Below are 15,869 nucleotides of genomic sequence, written 5' to 3'. Positions count from 1 at the left end.
TAGAAAACAGCTCTGATCTTCTAAGAAGCTTCCCATGCAGAAAGTGCAGGCTGCTCCACACAGGTCTTGCTTGGCTAGCTCCTTTTTAAATTTTTGAGCCAACATGGAGAAAGCAGATTTTACATAACAGTTCACATTTATGGCCAGGTGCGGTGGCTCATATCTGTAATCACGGCACTTTGGGAGGCCCAGGTGGGAGGAGACTGCTTGAGTCCACAGCCTGTGAAACACAGTGAAACCCTGTCTATACACACACACACACATAAGCTGGGTGTGGTGGTGTGTGCCTGTATTCCTAGCTACTCAGGAGTGAGGCTGCAGTGAGCTATGATTGCCGTCACTGCACTCCAGCTTGGGCAACAGAGCAAGACTCTGTCTCAAAAAAAAAAAAAAAAAAATTCACATTTGTGTTCCTTCTCAAAGTGGATGCCCATCCAACACTGTGTAGCCCCCAGACACTGCAAAATAGACAGCCGAGGAGTAGAAGCTCCCTGTAGATGCGGTGGGAACACCAATTTGTCACAATTCGTAGTCCTACTTCCACCTCAGGGCCCTGACACTTGCTGAGCCCCTGCCTGGATGACCTTCCTAAGAGTGCTTCCTCCTTCTGGTCTTTACTGAGACTCCTTCTCCCGAGGCCAGCCCAGAGCACTCTGCTTCAAGTTGCCATTCCTATGTCCCCCACCCGACTTTCCTCTTTACCATTTACCAGCAGCTAACACAGGGGATCTGCTTATCTACTGCATGCCCCCGCCTTGTCCTGCCCCAGGCCTGGGGCTGGGTGGGTGACCCTCACTCTTCCTCCTTCCTGCTCTGACTTCCATTGCTTTCCAGCCCCCTTGTCTTGCCCTTGGGATGCACCCAGGGCCTTGGGGCTGCAGCCCTGCCCGCTCCCAGCAGATGGGGAAGGGAACTGGATTCCCTTTAGCTAACATAGTGTTTGCCTGTTCAGGGTCTGGTTTGTCCTGAGAAGTCAGAGGATTAGGCAATCAAAACTTCTCAAGTCCCTCACAGCAGGACTGGCTGGGACGAGGACAGCGGCCCATTTACTAGGCAGAGAAACTGAGGTAAAGTTGGTCACAGACAAAGTGGAGTGCAAGACTCCCCTGTGGGAAGCAGGCTGTTCTTGCTCTTCAACTTCACACCATACTCCTCCCTCTCCCCAACTCCAGTGGCAGAGGTGTTCGTGGGAGAGTACTCAGGCTGCTGGGGGACCCGCAGATCCTCCAAGGGGCAGCCCTCCTCCAGGCCTCACCTGGCTTGGTGTCCCTGCAGGGGCCTCCTCCTCACTTTCAGATCCCTCCTCACTACTCTCTGACTCCTCTTCTGGCTTCTTGGCCCTCTTGGCTGGGGGCAGGGCCCCTCCTTTGACCTGGAGTGTCACATTCCCCACCTTCCCAGGGGCTGGGGCCGCCTTTCTTGCTGGAGACTCCTTAGTAGGAACTGATGAGGCTTTGACCTGGGCTGGTTTTACTGAGGGTTTCCCCTGGAACAAGAGGATGGAATTAAAAGATGAGTAATAATTACTGTTTCCCCCTAAGATTCTGTATCAGGTGCTTCAGCAGTTGATAAAGCTCTTTCCAAATGTCACTGGATTTTTAAGCAACTCCCTGAGACAGCTATTAGCTTTAGACCCATTTTCCAGAAAAGTACAAGAGGCTTAAAGAGGTAAAATGATCAACATGAAGGGGCAGAGCCCCACTGGAACCCTGGACTGTCTGACTTTGGGACAGATCTCAAAACCATTATGCTCATCTCCCACCTGGCACACACAGGGCTCGGCCTGAGAGAAGGGCTTGCATGTCTCAATCAGGAGAGCTCATCCTGTCTGCCCCTTAAACTCAAGTATCTGATCATAGCAGCCATCCTGAGGGCCAGGAGTTCACGATGTGAACACCACCTCTGCCACTGGCTTGCTGGACACCGTGGGCAAATTCCTTCCTTCTGTGAGCTCTTTCCTACACTTCCACAATTCAGACATTTCCCAGGCAGTCAGTGCCCTACTTCTACCTCTGAGATCCATCAGACCCCTTGCGGCCCTGGGTTTCTGGGGCATCTGTTAATGGAGCTCTGCACAGCCTCAGCCCATTGAGGTTGTGTGTTTACAGAGGGCTGGGAGTGGTCCCCTTCCTTTTGGCAAGGCCTGGGGTGACAGAAGCCAGGGATGTCCTTACAGCTGGTGGTATCTAGGGCCCAAGGGTGAGGACGGAAGGTGGTGGGCAGCCCTTGGTAAGGCCTGGGGTAGATGGGGGTGAGCTTTCAACCTTCACAGGGTTACTGGGCCAGGCAGCACAGTAAAGTGAGAAGTTCCCAGGGCACCAGATCAGTTCATCCCTGACTTGCGCTGGTTTTCCCTCAAAAACATCTTTTCAACTGTGGACACCTTGGTCTCCCAGTCCCCAGCCTCTTATGCCAGTATTACTCCAATAGTCTCCTACATGGTCTCACTGCTTTTATTCTGCACTGCCCTCCAACCCAGGCTGCAGCCAGCAATCTTATTAAATGCAAATCAGGCCATCTCTCCTTGCTGGCATGGCTTCTCACAGCCCCTAGAATAAAACCCAAATTCCTTATGGTGGTCCTCAAGGTCAAACAAGATCTGGCCCCTGTCTACCTAGGACTTCATCTTGTGTCACTTTCCCCATAATTTATTTGTTTTTTAAAAAATAACATCTTGTAGAGACAGGGTCTCACTATGTTGCTCAGGCTGGGTTCAAACTTCTGGCCTCAAATGATCCTCCTGCCTTGGCACTTACAGAGTGCTGCACTTACAGGTGTGAACCACCGTACCTGGCTTCCTCCCTCTCATTTAAAGATCAAGGTTTTGGCCAGGCGCGGCGGCTCATGCCTGTAATCCCAGTACTTTGGGAGGCCAAGGCAAGCAGACCACTTGAGGTCAGGAGTTCGAGACTAGCCTGGCCAACATGGTGAAACCCTGTCTCCACAAAAAATACAAAAATTAGCCAGGCGTGGTGGCGTGTACCTGTAATCCCAGCTACTTGGGAGGCTGAGGCATGACAATCGCTTGAACCCGGGAGGTGGAAGTTGCAGCTAGCCAAGATCATGCTACTGCACTCCAGCCTGGGTGACACAGTGAGACTGTCTTAAAAAAAGATAATTGTTCTTTAAAAGCACCAAACTCTCTTTGCCGCCTTCTCTGCACATGCCATTCCTTCTGCTTACGCCTACTCATCAATGTCAGGTTCCTGCCCTGCGTGGCCCTCTACATTTCCACTTCATAGCAGCCATCACCAGTTAAATATCTGAGGGACGCTCCCTTGCCCCATGGCAGCAGGAACTCTGCCTGTCCTGCTCATCACTATATCCCCCAGGTCTGCCACTTAGTAGGTACACAATAAAAAGTAACCTGTGGAGACCTTTTCCAGGTCAAAGTTCACAAACCCAAGAGAGTCCCGCCCAACTCTAGCCAAGTGTCTAGGCCTGGCATTCACCAGTGGGCCCAGAATCCTCTCAGCAGCCGCAGCCCTAGCCAGACCAGGACAGCCACACTGTTGCCCCTGGGCCCTGTTCTTGCCCCATTTCCTGTCTGGAGTGCCCTGCCTCCTCCACACCCCTTCCCAGTGAAGCCCACTGTGCTTTGAGGCCCTACTCCAGTGCACCTCTCCCAGGAAGGCTTGTCTAGTCTCACAGGCAGGAGGGTGTCCCTCTCCCGCCCCCAGGGCTGATCTCACACTCAGAGTGCAGCAAGCAGCACCAGGCTTCTCTCCCTGCCCCTCCCTGGCTGCAGCCTTTCCAGCTCCTGGTCACCCTGCTACAGTCGCTGAACTGATCTGGGTCCACTGGTTTCTGAAGCCCCAGACAGGTTCCTGGAAGGGTTAGAAGCTGGGAGAGGGCAACTCCTAGGGATGGGTGGCAGTTACCTCCACGTCTGTCTCATCACTGGAGCTGGAGGTGTCCTCGCTGGAGCTGTCGGCCTGGCCCGCTGACACCATCCCTAGGATCGGACACGGAGGGGACTGAGGGACTCCCTTTCCAGCCTCACCTGCCCCTCCCCAGCACCTCCCCACAAACCAGCTGCTCATCAAAGCCAGGTGCTGAGTGCTCACCCCTCGTGTACCTCACATGCACTGAGCTGTGAAGCCCCCTTCTGAGGTGGGTACCATCACCATCCCTATGGTCCCACACATCTCTGAGGCCCTGGGAAGGGCTGTGAGGGGACCCAACAAACATGCACCAGCACCTGACAGTCTACAGAACCTCCATCCACCATCATATCCACTGATGTGGGCCAGACAGATGTCTACTCTACATAGGAAACAGAGGCAAATCCAGGCCTTTCAGTTTAGTCTCTGAACTGCCAGTGGTCCCTGTATAACTCACCAGGGAGTCATAAAGCAGAAAATGCTCCAACCACTAGGTGGGCTGTTCAGCCTGAGGCCAGGTCCCTGTAAGCTGACCCTCCCTCATCTAGGGGACGGGAAAAGGCCTAAGGTGCAGGAACCTGGCTGTCATGGAGATAAACTTTTGATTCCAGAAATGTCCCAGAACTTAAAGCAATGCCTAGGCCTGCCTCACCAGCCCACGTTCTGGGGACTAGGTTCCTAGAGGTGGGGGCTTCTTACCAGGCTTGGCAGCAGCTCCAAAGGCGGGGACGCTGCCTTCCTCCTCAGTTTCTGAGACCAACGTAGTATTTGCTGAGGGCTCTGCTGACTTCCTGGGAGACTTCCCAGAAAGAAGGTTGGCCACCGTCTTCCCAGTGGCAGGATGTGGCACGGAGTTCCCAGTCTTGCCAGCTTTCTCTGTCTCTGCCTACAGAGAACAAGAGTGACAGACACATCTGGTATAGCATGGTGAACTAAGAGCACAGGCCACTTGCATCTGAACCCAATCTTACCACTTCTTAGCTGTGTGAGTTTGGGTAAACTACCCCTTCAATCTGTTTCCCAATCTTTAAAGTGAGGTTAAAAACAGCACCTCCTCTCACCAGGTGTTGAGAAAACAGAATCCCAGTTCTTGGGACATGGTAGTTATTTACTAAGTGGTAAGTAGCAGTTTGTTGTTGATCTTATCATTACTTCATAATTACTTTGAGACATTGTTGCTAATGCTCCAGGCAATTGCAGAGGCACAATTCTTTATACATGTATGTATCTAACTCTGCTTTCTGGATTATTAGAAAATGACACCTTGTTTTTTGAGCAGTTTCCAGCTTGGAAAATGCTTTTAGAGTTTCAGAACCACAGATGTCTTGATCACTACGGTGCCTCCACACCTAGCACAGTGCCTGCAACATAACGGGTATTAGTCAAGATCTGTTGAGTGAACAGGTGAATGCAGGCATGAAAGAGGAAAGAAATCACCTACCCCAGGTGTAGAATGTGCCCAGTGGCCCACTGCAGCAGGCATCATCCTCATCTTATAGAAAAGTAAACTGAGGCCCAGAGAGGTGAAGGGACTAAGATCCCACAACTGGCGACACAGGTTGAGCTCTGAATCCAGGTGGGGCAATTACTCACAACCCTATCCTTCTCTGACATGGAAGACTGTCCCCTACCAGGCACCTTAAATCCCACAGGCAATAGCTTGGAAGGCAGTCCCACTCACCTTGGCTTTTTCTTTCATGCTTGATGGCAAGTCCGCCCCCAGGACTGAGGAGTTGGTAGGTGCTAGTCTTGGGGCTGCAAGAAACAAACATCTGCTAAAGGAGCCAGATGAGCTTTTCTCATCTATGAGTGGCAAACAGGTTTCATCTCACCTAACAATTCTATTGGTATTGGCTGCCTGGTGCTGGCATGAGGATCTGAGGCTGAGCCCAGACTTGCAGGAATGAGCTCTGTGATGCATCAGCCAGGTCCACCAGGAGCAAGAGAGAAGAGGATGGTAACATGAAGCTACGTGTCTGCATCCTTGATGGATTCCCAACTTCCCTGCAGCATGAGACGTGGAGGCCCCCGGAGGGAAAAGGACTGGCCCACATTCTTGCTGCCTACTGGGCACTGCACACTGCAATGGGCACCATTCACACAGGCCATCACACTGTAGCCCTGAAAGCTGTTTGGCAAGAAGGGGCAGTGATCAGGCAGGCAGCCAGCCCCAGGTCCACAGAGAAAGTTGCCTGGAATTCAAATGGCTTCTTAGTGGAGAGATGGCTGAACCATGCCACCTGGGCCCCATTAGATATTGATATTCACTGATTCTCAGTGCTTATTTATTTATTTATTTATTTACTGGGACAGAGTCTCGCTCTGTCGCCCAGGCTGGAGTGCAGTGGCACAATCTCGGCTCACTGCAAGCTCCGCCTCCTGGGTTCACACTATTCTCCTGCCTCAGCCTCCCGAGTAGCTGGGACTACAGACGCCCACCACCACGCCTGGCTAATTTTTTGTATTTTTAATAGAGACGGGGTTTCACCGTGTTAGCCAGGATGGTCTCAATCTCCTGACCTTGTGATCTGCCCACCTCGGCCTCCCAAAGTGCTGGGATTACAGGCATGAGCCACCACACCCAGCTTCTCAGTGCTTTTATACCAGGGTATTGTCTCCTTAAATCTTAGATTTCTTTTTGTTAAGGAGAATGTTGCTGAGATGAATGGCATGATCTAATTCTTTTCCTGGCACTTCATTCCATCTCTCTCTTTCTATAATTATGGAAAATTTTTAGTAGTACGTAGAAAGGAAGAACCAGGCGGCTCCAACCATTAGCAACTTGTGACCAATCTTTTCATCTCATCTATTATCTCACTCACCCTTCCCCATCAAGCATTACTTTGAAGAAAATGCCAGATATCCTATCATGTTGCCCACAAATACTTCCGCATGTTTCTCTCTCAATGAGGACCCTTTTTAAAAATTTTTTTGAGACAGGGTCTTGCTCTGCTGCCCAGGCTGGAGTACAGTGGCACATTCATAGCTCACTGCAACCTCCAATGCCTGGGCTCACATGATCCTCCTATCTCAGCCTCCTGAGTAGCTGGGACCACCAGTGCATGCCACCATGCCCAGCTAATTTTCTTATTTTTCACAGAGACGGAGTCTCACTATGTTGCCCAGGATGCCAACAAGGACTCTTCTTCCTTTTTTTTTTTTTTGAGACAGCCTTGCTTTGTTGCCCAGGCTGGAGTGCAGTGGCACAGTCATAGCTCACTGCAGCCTTGACCTCCTTGGCTCAAGTAATCCTCCCACCTCAGGCCTCCTAGGCAGCTGAAACTACAAGCACACGCCACCATGCCTGGCTAAATTTTAAATTTTTTGTAGAGACAGGGTTTTGCCATGTTGCCCAGGTGGGTCTCCAACTCCTGGGCTCAAGTGATCCTCCTACCTTGACCTCCCAAAGTGCTGGGATTACCGGTGGGTGTGAGCCACCACGCCCAACCCAGTGAAGACTTTTTAAAAAATAAAATTACATACTCGGAGGCTGAGGCAGGAGGATCACTTGAGGCCAGGAGTTCAAGGCCAGGAGTTCAAGGCCAGTCTAGGCAACACGGCAAGACCTCATCTCAAAAAAAAAAAGCCCCCAACAAAAATAAATGTAATTACACTTCCATTATCACAGCTTATAAAATTGATTAATACCAAATAGCCAATCAGTATGAAATCTTACCATTTGTGTTTCAAACAGCATGCAGGTCTGTATATATGCATGTAAGAATACATGTTTGAATGAATATAGAGGCAAAGGAGGAAGTTTTAAAGGTTACCTACGAGGAGATGCACTTAGGAATGATGGGGAACAGGGTAGGAGAACAAGAAACCTTTAAGTTTTCTTGTATATGCTCTTCTACAGTTCAAAGTGAACTCGTTTTGCATTTATAATGTAAAATTAAGCGATATATAATATATATCCAGGGCGCAGTGGCTCATGCCTGTAATCCCAGCCCTTTTGGAGGCCAAGGTGGGCGGATCACCTGCGACTAGTCTGGCTAACATCATGAAACCACGTCTCTACTAAAAAAAAAAAAAAAAGAAAAAGAAAAAGAAAACCCACAAAATTAGCTGGGAGTAGTGGTGCATGCCTGTAGTCCCAGCTACTCGGGAGGCTGAGGCAGGAGAATCACTTGAACCCAGGAGGCGGGGGTTGCCCTGAGCTGACATCACGCCATTGTACTCCAGCCTGGGTTACAAGAGTGAAACTCCGTCTCAAAAAAATAATAAAATATATATCCAGTATGATCTCAAACACTTTAAAAGCAGACTCAGGAAGCTGGGCATGGTGGTATGTGCATGGAATTCCACCTACTCAAGAGGCTAAGGCAGGAGGATCACTTGAGCTCAGGAGTTCAAGACCAGCCTGGGCAACATGGCATGACTTTGTCTTGAAAAATAAAAAATAAGTATTAAGAAATGTGTCTTCTATGTAAGCAAAAGAAGAAAATACGATGCACAGGAGACACAGCTCCTCTGTAGAGTTATGGCTGCTGTTGGGGAAAGTACAAGGAGCCCTGGGACCTTAGGGGAAGAAGGGGCTATAAAAGCTTTGACTGAGTTACTCCTGCAAACGGTGTAAAACCAGTGCCCAGTACAGCCTTCCAGTGCTAATGGGTACAATTCTAAAAGAACACAAAGATCAGCAATTCCTAAAGCATCCCACAGGTCAGACAGAAAATGTGTCCGCTAGCTGCTTTCTGAAATTCCTCCAGCAGTACTTCTGAACATGTGTCTTCCTTCCAGCTAATAAGAATCACCTGGGAGCCTGTAACAGGGCAGCTCCTGGGCCCCAAACACCAAATGAGACTGGAAGGGCCCATCTGGTTGTTTTGGTTCAGCCTTGCATCCCCAGTGCCTGGAGATACAATGCCTGGCACAGAGGAAGGGCTCAAATACTGCCAAAGATATGTGGTGCCCTCCCAATCTCCTCCCCAGGGTCTCTTAGGTCTTCTAGTGATAAGAGAAGAAGCTGGAGGTAGACTCTACCCTAGAACAATCAATATTCCATAGCCTGTTCCCAAAGCTGCAAGGCTCTTACTGGCTTTGGCGGTTTCGGCTTCGGCTTCCTCCTCCTCTTCCGAGCTCTCCGAGGTGCTGATGGGGTCTGACACACGGGTCTTCTTAGCTTGCAGTGCCGCATCTTCCTCTGCCTTCCGCTTCCGACCAAGCTCTGAGGTTCTGCAGGACAAGGGTGACTGTCTCTACCAACTGGGTGACAGAACAACTCCACAAGAATTGACTAGACAGACCTTCCCGCATCCTTCCAGCTCTTAAAGGCAATGTGCATAGAATCTAAACAGTGGTGAAAACACAGTATAGACACAATTTTGTATTCTGCATTTTCACTCACTTCATAAAGTGCTTTTACAATTCTTGATTAGTCTTTAAAATAATCAGGAATGCTGGATAATGTTATATAACAGCTGCAGCAGCTACCAGTCTTTAAGTGATAGGAGCTGACCCATGCAGGCACTTCACAGAACCGCCCAGGCGCTTCCCCCTGCAGAACATGCGAACATGCTGTGTGTACTGTGCCTTCTTGGAAGACTCTGCCCAGGTCCTTGTCCTTCACGTCTCAACTTTAATGAAGCCCCCCAAGAGAGGCCCTCGATGATTACCCCCCTCCTCCAAGGCATGCTCTGCCCTGTGATCCTGTTTCATTTTCTTCATAGCTTTTCTCTATCTCCTGTTATTTTACTTACTTCCTAGACTCCTCACCTACACAGAAAGGCCCAGGGAGGGGGGCAGTTGGCAGCTCACTACAGTATCCTCAGTGCCTCACACGTCTCAAAAACTGAACAACTAAGTGACTTGCTCATGGCAAAGTGAGTCTAGGGTATGGGTAGGATAAGCACCCAGATGGCTGAGCCCCTGGACTTTCAAGTCTCACTTCCATTGACCCCCATCCCAGGGAGTCACTGTCTAGGCCCCAGGTTTTCCAGCTGCGATGAACTCTGCTCTGTCATGGTTTGGGATGTGATACTCAGGTCCCTTGTTCCCAGGAAAGCCACTTGTCAGGATTCTCCTGTTAAAAACAGGTTTCATTTTTACATGTGTCAATTTATTCTGCCTCTTTTCCCCCAACAAAAATGTTGAGCAGGGATTTTTCTCTGGTTTGTTCCCAGCTATATCAAGAATATTGCCTGGGTTGTAGTAGATGCTCAATAAATACTGAGGCGGGTGCAGGAAGTGGGGGAGACTCCAACCAGTAGTTTTAGCACTTTATATGGAGCACTGTATCTAACCCTCACAATGCAATGAGATAATTGCCATCATTATTTTCATTTTATAGGTGAAGACACAGACTCAGGGAGGCCAAGAAATCCATTCAAGGTCATACATACAGCTAGTTGCTGGGTTTGAACTCTGCAGGGAATTGCTAGGCTAGGCTGCCTTTCGTGGGTTTGAGGTCCTTGTCCCCCTCACCCATAGAAGGGGCCAGTGGCAGGGAGGAGTGTGCAGAGCAGCTCACTGAAGCAGTTTTTTGGGGGAAGGAAGTACTACGAATAACACCCACTCATCTGGGCAAGTCAGGGTTAGGAAGTGTGGGCTGTGCCCTGTGCTCTAAGCTCTCCTTAGCAGCAGAGGACAGCCAAGAACTGAGGGTTGGCAGGATTTTCAATCACCTTAGCTCTCCACTAGAGGCTGTAATCCCTTCCACACCATTTTTGCCTTTGTTTACACACCTCTAATGACAGGGAGCTCACCACTTCCACCTAGCCCACCTCATTTTTAGATAGCTCTGATGTCGTTATATTCAGAAGCTGAAACCTGTCTTCCTGAAGCAGGTATATTTGGGGCCCACTTCTGTCTCCAGGGCCTTAGAGAACGCACTATTCTTGGTCCTCAAAGATGTGCAGTGGTCCCTCACACCCCTCTCCTGCCTCCTTTCCATCCAAGGCAATTCAGTACTCTCTACCATTCCTCATGGGATATGTCTGCACATCCTTCACTCCCTTAGTCAGCTGTGGTCAGGCCAGTGCATGAAGAGAACACAATTACTCTCTCCATTTTCCAACCATTCCTCTGTTGATACGTCCTTGGATGATTCCCCCTTCCTTGAAGAGTACATAAATTTTACATGTTTAAAAGGCATCTCACACTCAACATGTCATTGAAATCTTTCCCCTCCAAACTGGGTTCCCTTCAAGCTCTATGCATGGGTACACAAGTCAGATGTGGAGTCAATCAGATACTTCCTCTCCCACCCATCCACAGGCCCTGGTTTCATCCCTGTGATTCTTGGGAATCCACTCTCTACCCCGTTCTCCCTGTGTCAAGCCCCATCAGCTCTTGCTTGGATGATGGTGTCCATGGCCCGACCAGTCTCACTATGGTGCAGAGCGGTCTCCTCACTTTTTCACCCTACCATGGCCCCACTGCTCTTGGATAAAGACAAAATTCCTCACCATGGATAACCAGCCCATGCATGGCTATCCATGCGATGACCCAGCCCCATCTGTACTGTCCACCAGCCACAGGACTTAGCATTAGCAATTTCCACTGGCAGGTACACTCCACCTGCCGCTCTCTACCCACTGCATAGTTCACTCCTCCAATTCCTACAGCTCTCAAGTCAAAGACCACCTCAGGGAAGCTTCCCCTGGACCCCCAAATGAAGCCAGGCTTACCCATTTATGTGGCTGTGGCAACAAGTTCCTCTCTTTTGTAATCCTTACTACCACTGTAATTTAACATTCATTTGTTTCATTCTTTGACTCATGCCTACCTCCTTGGCTACAATGTCAGCTGCAGGAAAGAAGGAACCATGTCTGTCTCACTTGTGACAATATTTGCATAATAAGTAATAGGACTTGGCTTTCAGGAGGTGCTCAATATACGTTTGCTGAGCAACTGACAAGCTGGTGAGAAGCTCTTGTTCTTAAGAGATCACAGCTCTCAATGTCCCCTCCCACTACCAGATATCCACACACAAATACCCAACCATGTGATGTGAGCTGGCTTTCTGGAGGCAACAATGGTGTCCACAGTGGGCTATGGGGACAGATCTTAGACCAGATAGGTATCCCAGCTTATTCCAAGCTGAGTTGCTTGGGGTGTCCCTACTCCACCCTGTCGGCCCCACCACTTACTGTTGCCAGTGTGTATAGATGTCCAGAAGGGTTACGGGCTGAGCCAGGAAACACTTCTGCAGAGAGGTAAAGAGAAAGCCACAATTAATCCCCAGCACAGTAAGGATCCTCCTTGGGCCCAACTCTCCCCAAACTCATGACTTGTATAGACAGGTGGTTCAGAAGAGGGTCTTTTTGGCTGGGCATGGTGGCTCATACCTGTAATCTCAGCACTTTGGGAGGCTGAGTCAGGAAGATCACTTGAGCCCAGGAGTTCAAGACCAGTCTGGGCAACATAGTGAGACTGTCTCTATAAAAAAATTTAAAAATTAGCTGAGAATGGTGGCATGTACTGGTGGTCCCAGCTACTCAGGAGGCTGAGGTGGGAGGATCACTTGAGCCCAGGATATTGAGGCTGCAGTGAGCCATGCTCGTGACACTGCACTCCAGCCTGGGCAACAGAGCAAGACCCTTTCTTTAAAAAAAAAAAAAAAAAAAAAAAAAAAAAAAGAGGGTCTTTTTGCTCTGGGAAGTATGTCTGCTTGGCCCTGCCAATTCTGTCCAAAACCTTCCAGAGACAAGAAGGACAACCAATGCCAACTAAAACCTTTTTAGACAACCCCTTTGAAAGGCCAGAGGTGGAATGTTCCAAGCTAGCATTCATCCAGCTCCCAGCCTCTCTGGCACTATCCATGCCTAGAGGCCATGAGACAGGGTTTTCCCCACCTTTGACCTTTAAAAAAGCTTTCAAAGACGTGGCCAGCCAATCTTCCCAAAGCACGAATCACAGCCCAGACACCTGAGGCACCCAGGTGGCATGACCACAGTCTACTAGTCTGCTGGGAAAAGACTGGGCCCAAGTGGTACCAGTCCCTTGGTGGAAGCAGAGGGAACCAGGTGGAATCCAGGCCTTTGGAGCAGAGGCCAGAGGGCCCACTGTCTCTGTAAATGTCAATAAGCCAGGATATCAAGTACTCTAATGAGGCTAAGCAATGTGGGGCACGGGTGGACTGAACTAATCTCGTCACCTCTTCAAAGTTCAGATTTCTTAACATGGTGACAACAGCGATACCCACCTTGCAGGCTGCTATCTGGTTTGAACAAGACCATCTGTCAGTGCCCAGCAGTGAGCTGGTAACACTAAGATTTCAAGAGTCAGTTTCCCTCTGCTCCACCTCAGGCAACGTGTCTTCCTTGCTGTCCTCAAATTGTGTCAGGCCACCCTGCCTCTAACGCGGCCTTGCTATTCTTGTTGTCTGGAATGTTCTCTCCCTTGTTAACTACACAGCTCACTCCCTCATTTCCTTCAGGTCTCTGCCCAAATGACACCTTCTCAATGAGACTTCCTTAACTACCCTACTTATAATCGAAGTCTGACATCGCTTATCCCCCTTGCCTGCCTTACTTTTATAGCAAGCACCATTGGATATACTATATCATTAACTTATTAAACTTTTTCTATTTGTCACCTGTCTGCTCCTACTAGAATGTGTGCTCCATGAGGGCAGGATATTTTTGCTCCAATGAAGATGGGTACTATCTCTTGCTCCCCTTATCTGTGAAGTACCATAACTACAGTAGGAAGAGCAAGTGAGGTTCAGAGAGAGTGGGAAAAGCATAGATAACGTCTTAGGGCCCATCACCCTTTAGTCCCTCCAGGAGGTTCTGAGAGCAAGCATTAGGAGCAGAGCCTACACCACAGGGCAAAGGGATCTGACTACTTAGGATACTGTCTCACCAGTTCAAAACTCTCCATTGGTTTACCACTGCTCTTCCAAGGAAGATCAAACTGCCCACCAGACCACTCCAGCCAGGCCCTGCCTCTATCTCTCCAGGGGCATCTGGCCCTTGTACTTCACACTTCAGCCACTATGGACATTTTTTTTTTTTTTTTTTTGAGATGGAGTCTCACTTTGTTACCCAGGATGGAGTGCAGTGGCTCAGTCTCAGGTCAATGCAACCTCTGCCTCCTGGGTTCAAGTGATTCTCCTGACTCAGCCTCCCGAGTAACTGGGACTACAGGCGCACGCCACCAGGCATGGCTAATTTTTGCATTTTTAGTAGAGACAGAGTTTCACCATGTTGGTCAGGCTGGTTTTGAACTCCTGGCCTCAAGTGATCCGCCTGCCTCGGCCTCCCAAAGTGCTGGGATTACAGGCGTGAGCTACCGTACCTGGCCTGCTACGGACTTAAAAAAATTTTTTTTTTGAGACAGTGTCTTGCTCTGTTGCCCAGGCTGGAGTGCAGTGGCATGATCATGGTTCATATTGTATCCTCAAACTCAAGAGAGTGGACTTTCTCCAGGCCAGTGTGTACACAAGTTCCCTCCCACCACAAGGCATTTACACCTCAGCTATTCCTGACCAGGGCAATCTGCCATCCATCTCTCTCTTTTTTTGAGGCAGTGTCTCCCTTTATCGCCCAGGCTGGAGTGCAGTGGCACGATCTTGGCTCATTGCAACCTCTGCCTCCTGGGTTCAAGCAGTTCTTGTGCCTCAGCCACATGAGTAGCCAGGATTACAGGCGTGCGCCAACATGCCCAGCTAATTTTTGCATTTTTAGTAGAGACGGTGTTTCACCATGTTGGCCAGGCTGGTCTAGAACTTCTGACCTCAGGTGATCCGCTAGTCTCGGCCTCCCTAAGTGCTGGGATTACAGGCGTGAGCTACCGTGCCTTGCCCATCCCTCTCATTCTTAACTTATTGCAGTGCTAAGCATATAGTCACTTTTGTGATTCTTTGATTTGTCTACCTTACTAGAGCGTAAGCTCCAGGAGGGCTGGGAGACGCTGCTCACCATTGGAACACCAGGAAGCACCCTGAGTACCGGATTAACAGTTGAATTAATCAAGTAAGAAATGGCTGTACCACGAGTTCGAGTACCAAAGCTGTACGTCTCAGTACAGACAATCGCTAAAGGCCTGAGTTCCAGCTCAACTAAGGGGCTGTAGGGTCCCTTCTCCAGGCGCACCCCCGAGGGGCTGGTCACAATCCACCCCCGAGACTCGCAGCAACCTCCTTGCCCCAGGGGGGGCCGCGCTGAGCCTAGCCACGTGGCGGGAGACTTAGGAAACTTAAAACACCCGCTACCAGGAAGGGGGTGGAGGTAAGGGACGCGGGAATTACAAAGTTCGGCCCCTGCGAGCACACTTTCTGGCCCAACCCACTGCCCGGATGAGGAAAGTGAGGCCCAGGGGAACTGAAGTCGCAGTGGGGAGGCAGAGATTGCGGCTCCTCCGGTACCCCTGGCCCGCGCCGTCGAGCACTGCGGGACCCGGCTCCGGGCGCCCGCCGGGTCGCCTGGGGACGGGGCGCGGGCCGCGGGCCGCTGATCTCCACATCTTGCACGCGGCCCTCGCACACGGCCCACGAACGCTTACCTGGCCGCTCTGCTCCTTCACTTCCCGCGCCGCACGCACATAGCCAGCCCGCAGCAGATGGTGGTAGATCAGGGGAAGTAGCTCCCGCCGCTTCCTGGCCTCGGCCATGCCCGCGACCCCCGGCCGGCCGGCTACCTGCACGCCCCGCCTTAGTCCCCGCCCGCCACTTCCCTCGCGCCCTTAGACCTCGCGCGCCCCACTTCCGGCTCCTCTTTCGCTCCGGCCGCGCGGCGCGCCGGGAAACGTAGTCCCCTCTCCGGGAGTGGCCGGCCCCGCCCCTCAAGGCGAAGGGGGCGGAGACTCGTGGTCAACAAGACCGCCCATTGGCGCGGAGCAGGCGGGGCTAGACACGGACGCGCCCCCGGGGCCGGCCGGGACTTGGACGACTCTCTTAATCCTTCTGGCTGGCTCCTTGAAGAGATTTATCTTCCTTGTTAATTCTCTGATGGCTGGGTCTGCGTTTTACTCATCTCTGAACTCCCTAATCTGGATCTTTCCCTAGATCCGAACTTTGTACTGCCTTACCTGCTCATT

General features: G+C 50.6%; 1 protein-coding gene across 15 annotated transcripts in view; it reads right to left on the bottom strand.

Moving 5' to 3' along the window:
- Positions 1 to 15,567, bottom strand: part of TCOF1 (treacle ribosome biogenesis factor 1) — a 42,354-nt gene extending 26,787 nt beyond the window's left edge. For 6 of the 15 annotated variants that reach the window (XM_054487877.2, XM_054487879.2, XM_054487880.2 and 3 more), the window contains exons 1-7: positions 15,336 to 15,504; positions 11,978 to 12,033; positions 8,923 to 9,062; positions 5,566 to 5,639; positions 4,584 to 4,770; positions 3,882 to 3,955; positions 1,256 to 1,486 (exon numbers count right to left, since the gene is read on the bottom strand). In XM_054487877.2, coding sequence (XP_054343852.1) covers positions 1,256 to 1,486; positions 3,882 to 3,955; positions 4,584 to 4,770; positions 5,566 to 5,639; positions 8,923 to 9,062; positions 11,978 to 12,033; positions 15,336 to 15,443 — 870 coding nt within the window. In that variant the 5' untranslated portion in view covers positions 15,444 to 15,504. Of the gene's footprint in view, positions 1 to 1,255; positions 1,487 to 3,881; positions 3,956 to 4,583; positions 4,771 to 5,565; positions 5,640 to 8,922; positions 9,063 to 11,977; positions 12,034 to 15,335 lie in introns of all 15 variants that reach the window. The other 9 variants (XM_054487876.2, XM_054487878.2, XM_054487881.2 and 6 more) reach the window with 5 other exon arrangements.
- Positions 15,568 to 15,869: the final 302 nt, after the last annotated feature.

This window comes from Pongo pygmaeus, chromosome 4 (genome assembly GCF_028885625.2).
Source record: "Pongo pygmaeus isolate AG05252 chromosome 4, NHGRI_mPonPyg2-v2.0_pri, whole genome shotgun sequence".
Classification (NCBI taxonomy): domain Eukaryota; kingdom Metazoa; phylum Chordata; class Mammalia; order Primates; family Hominidae; genus Pongo; species Pongo pygmaeus.
This window is presented reverse-complemented; position numbering and strand designations above follow the sequence as displayed.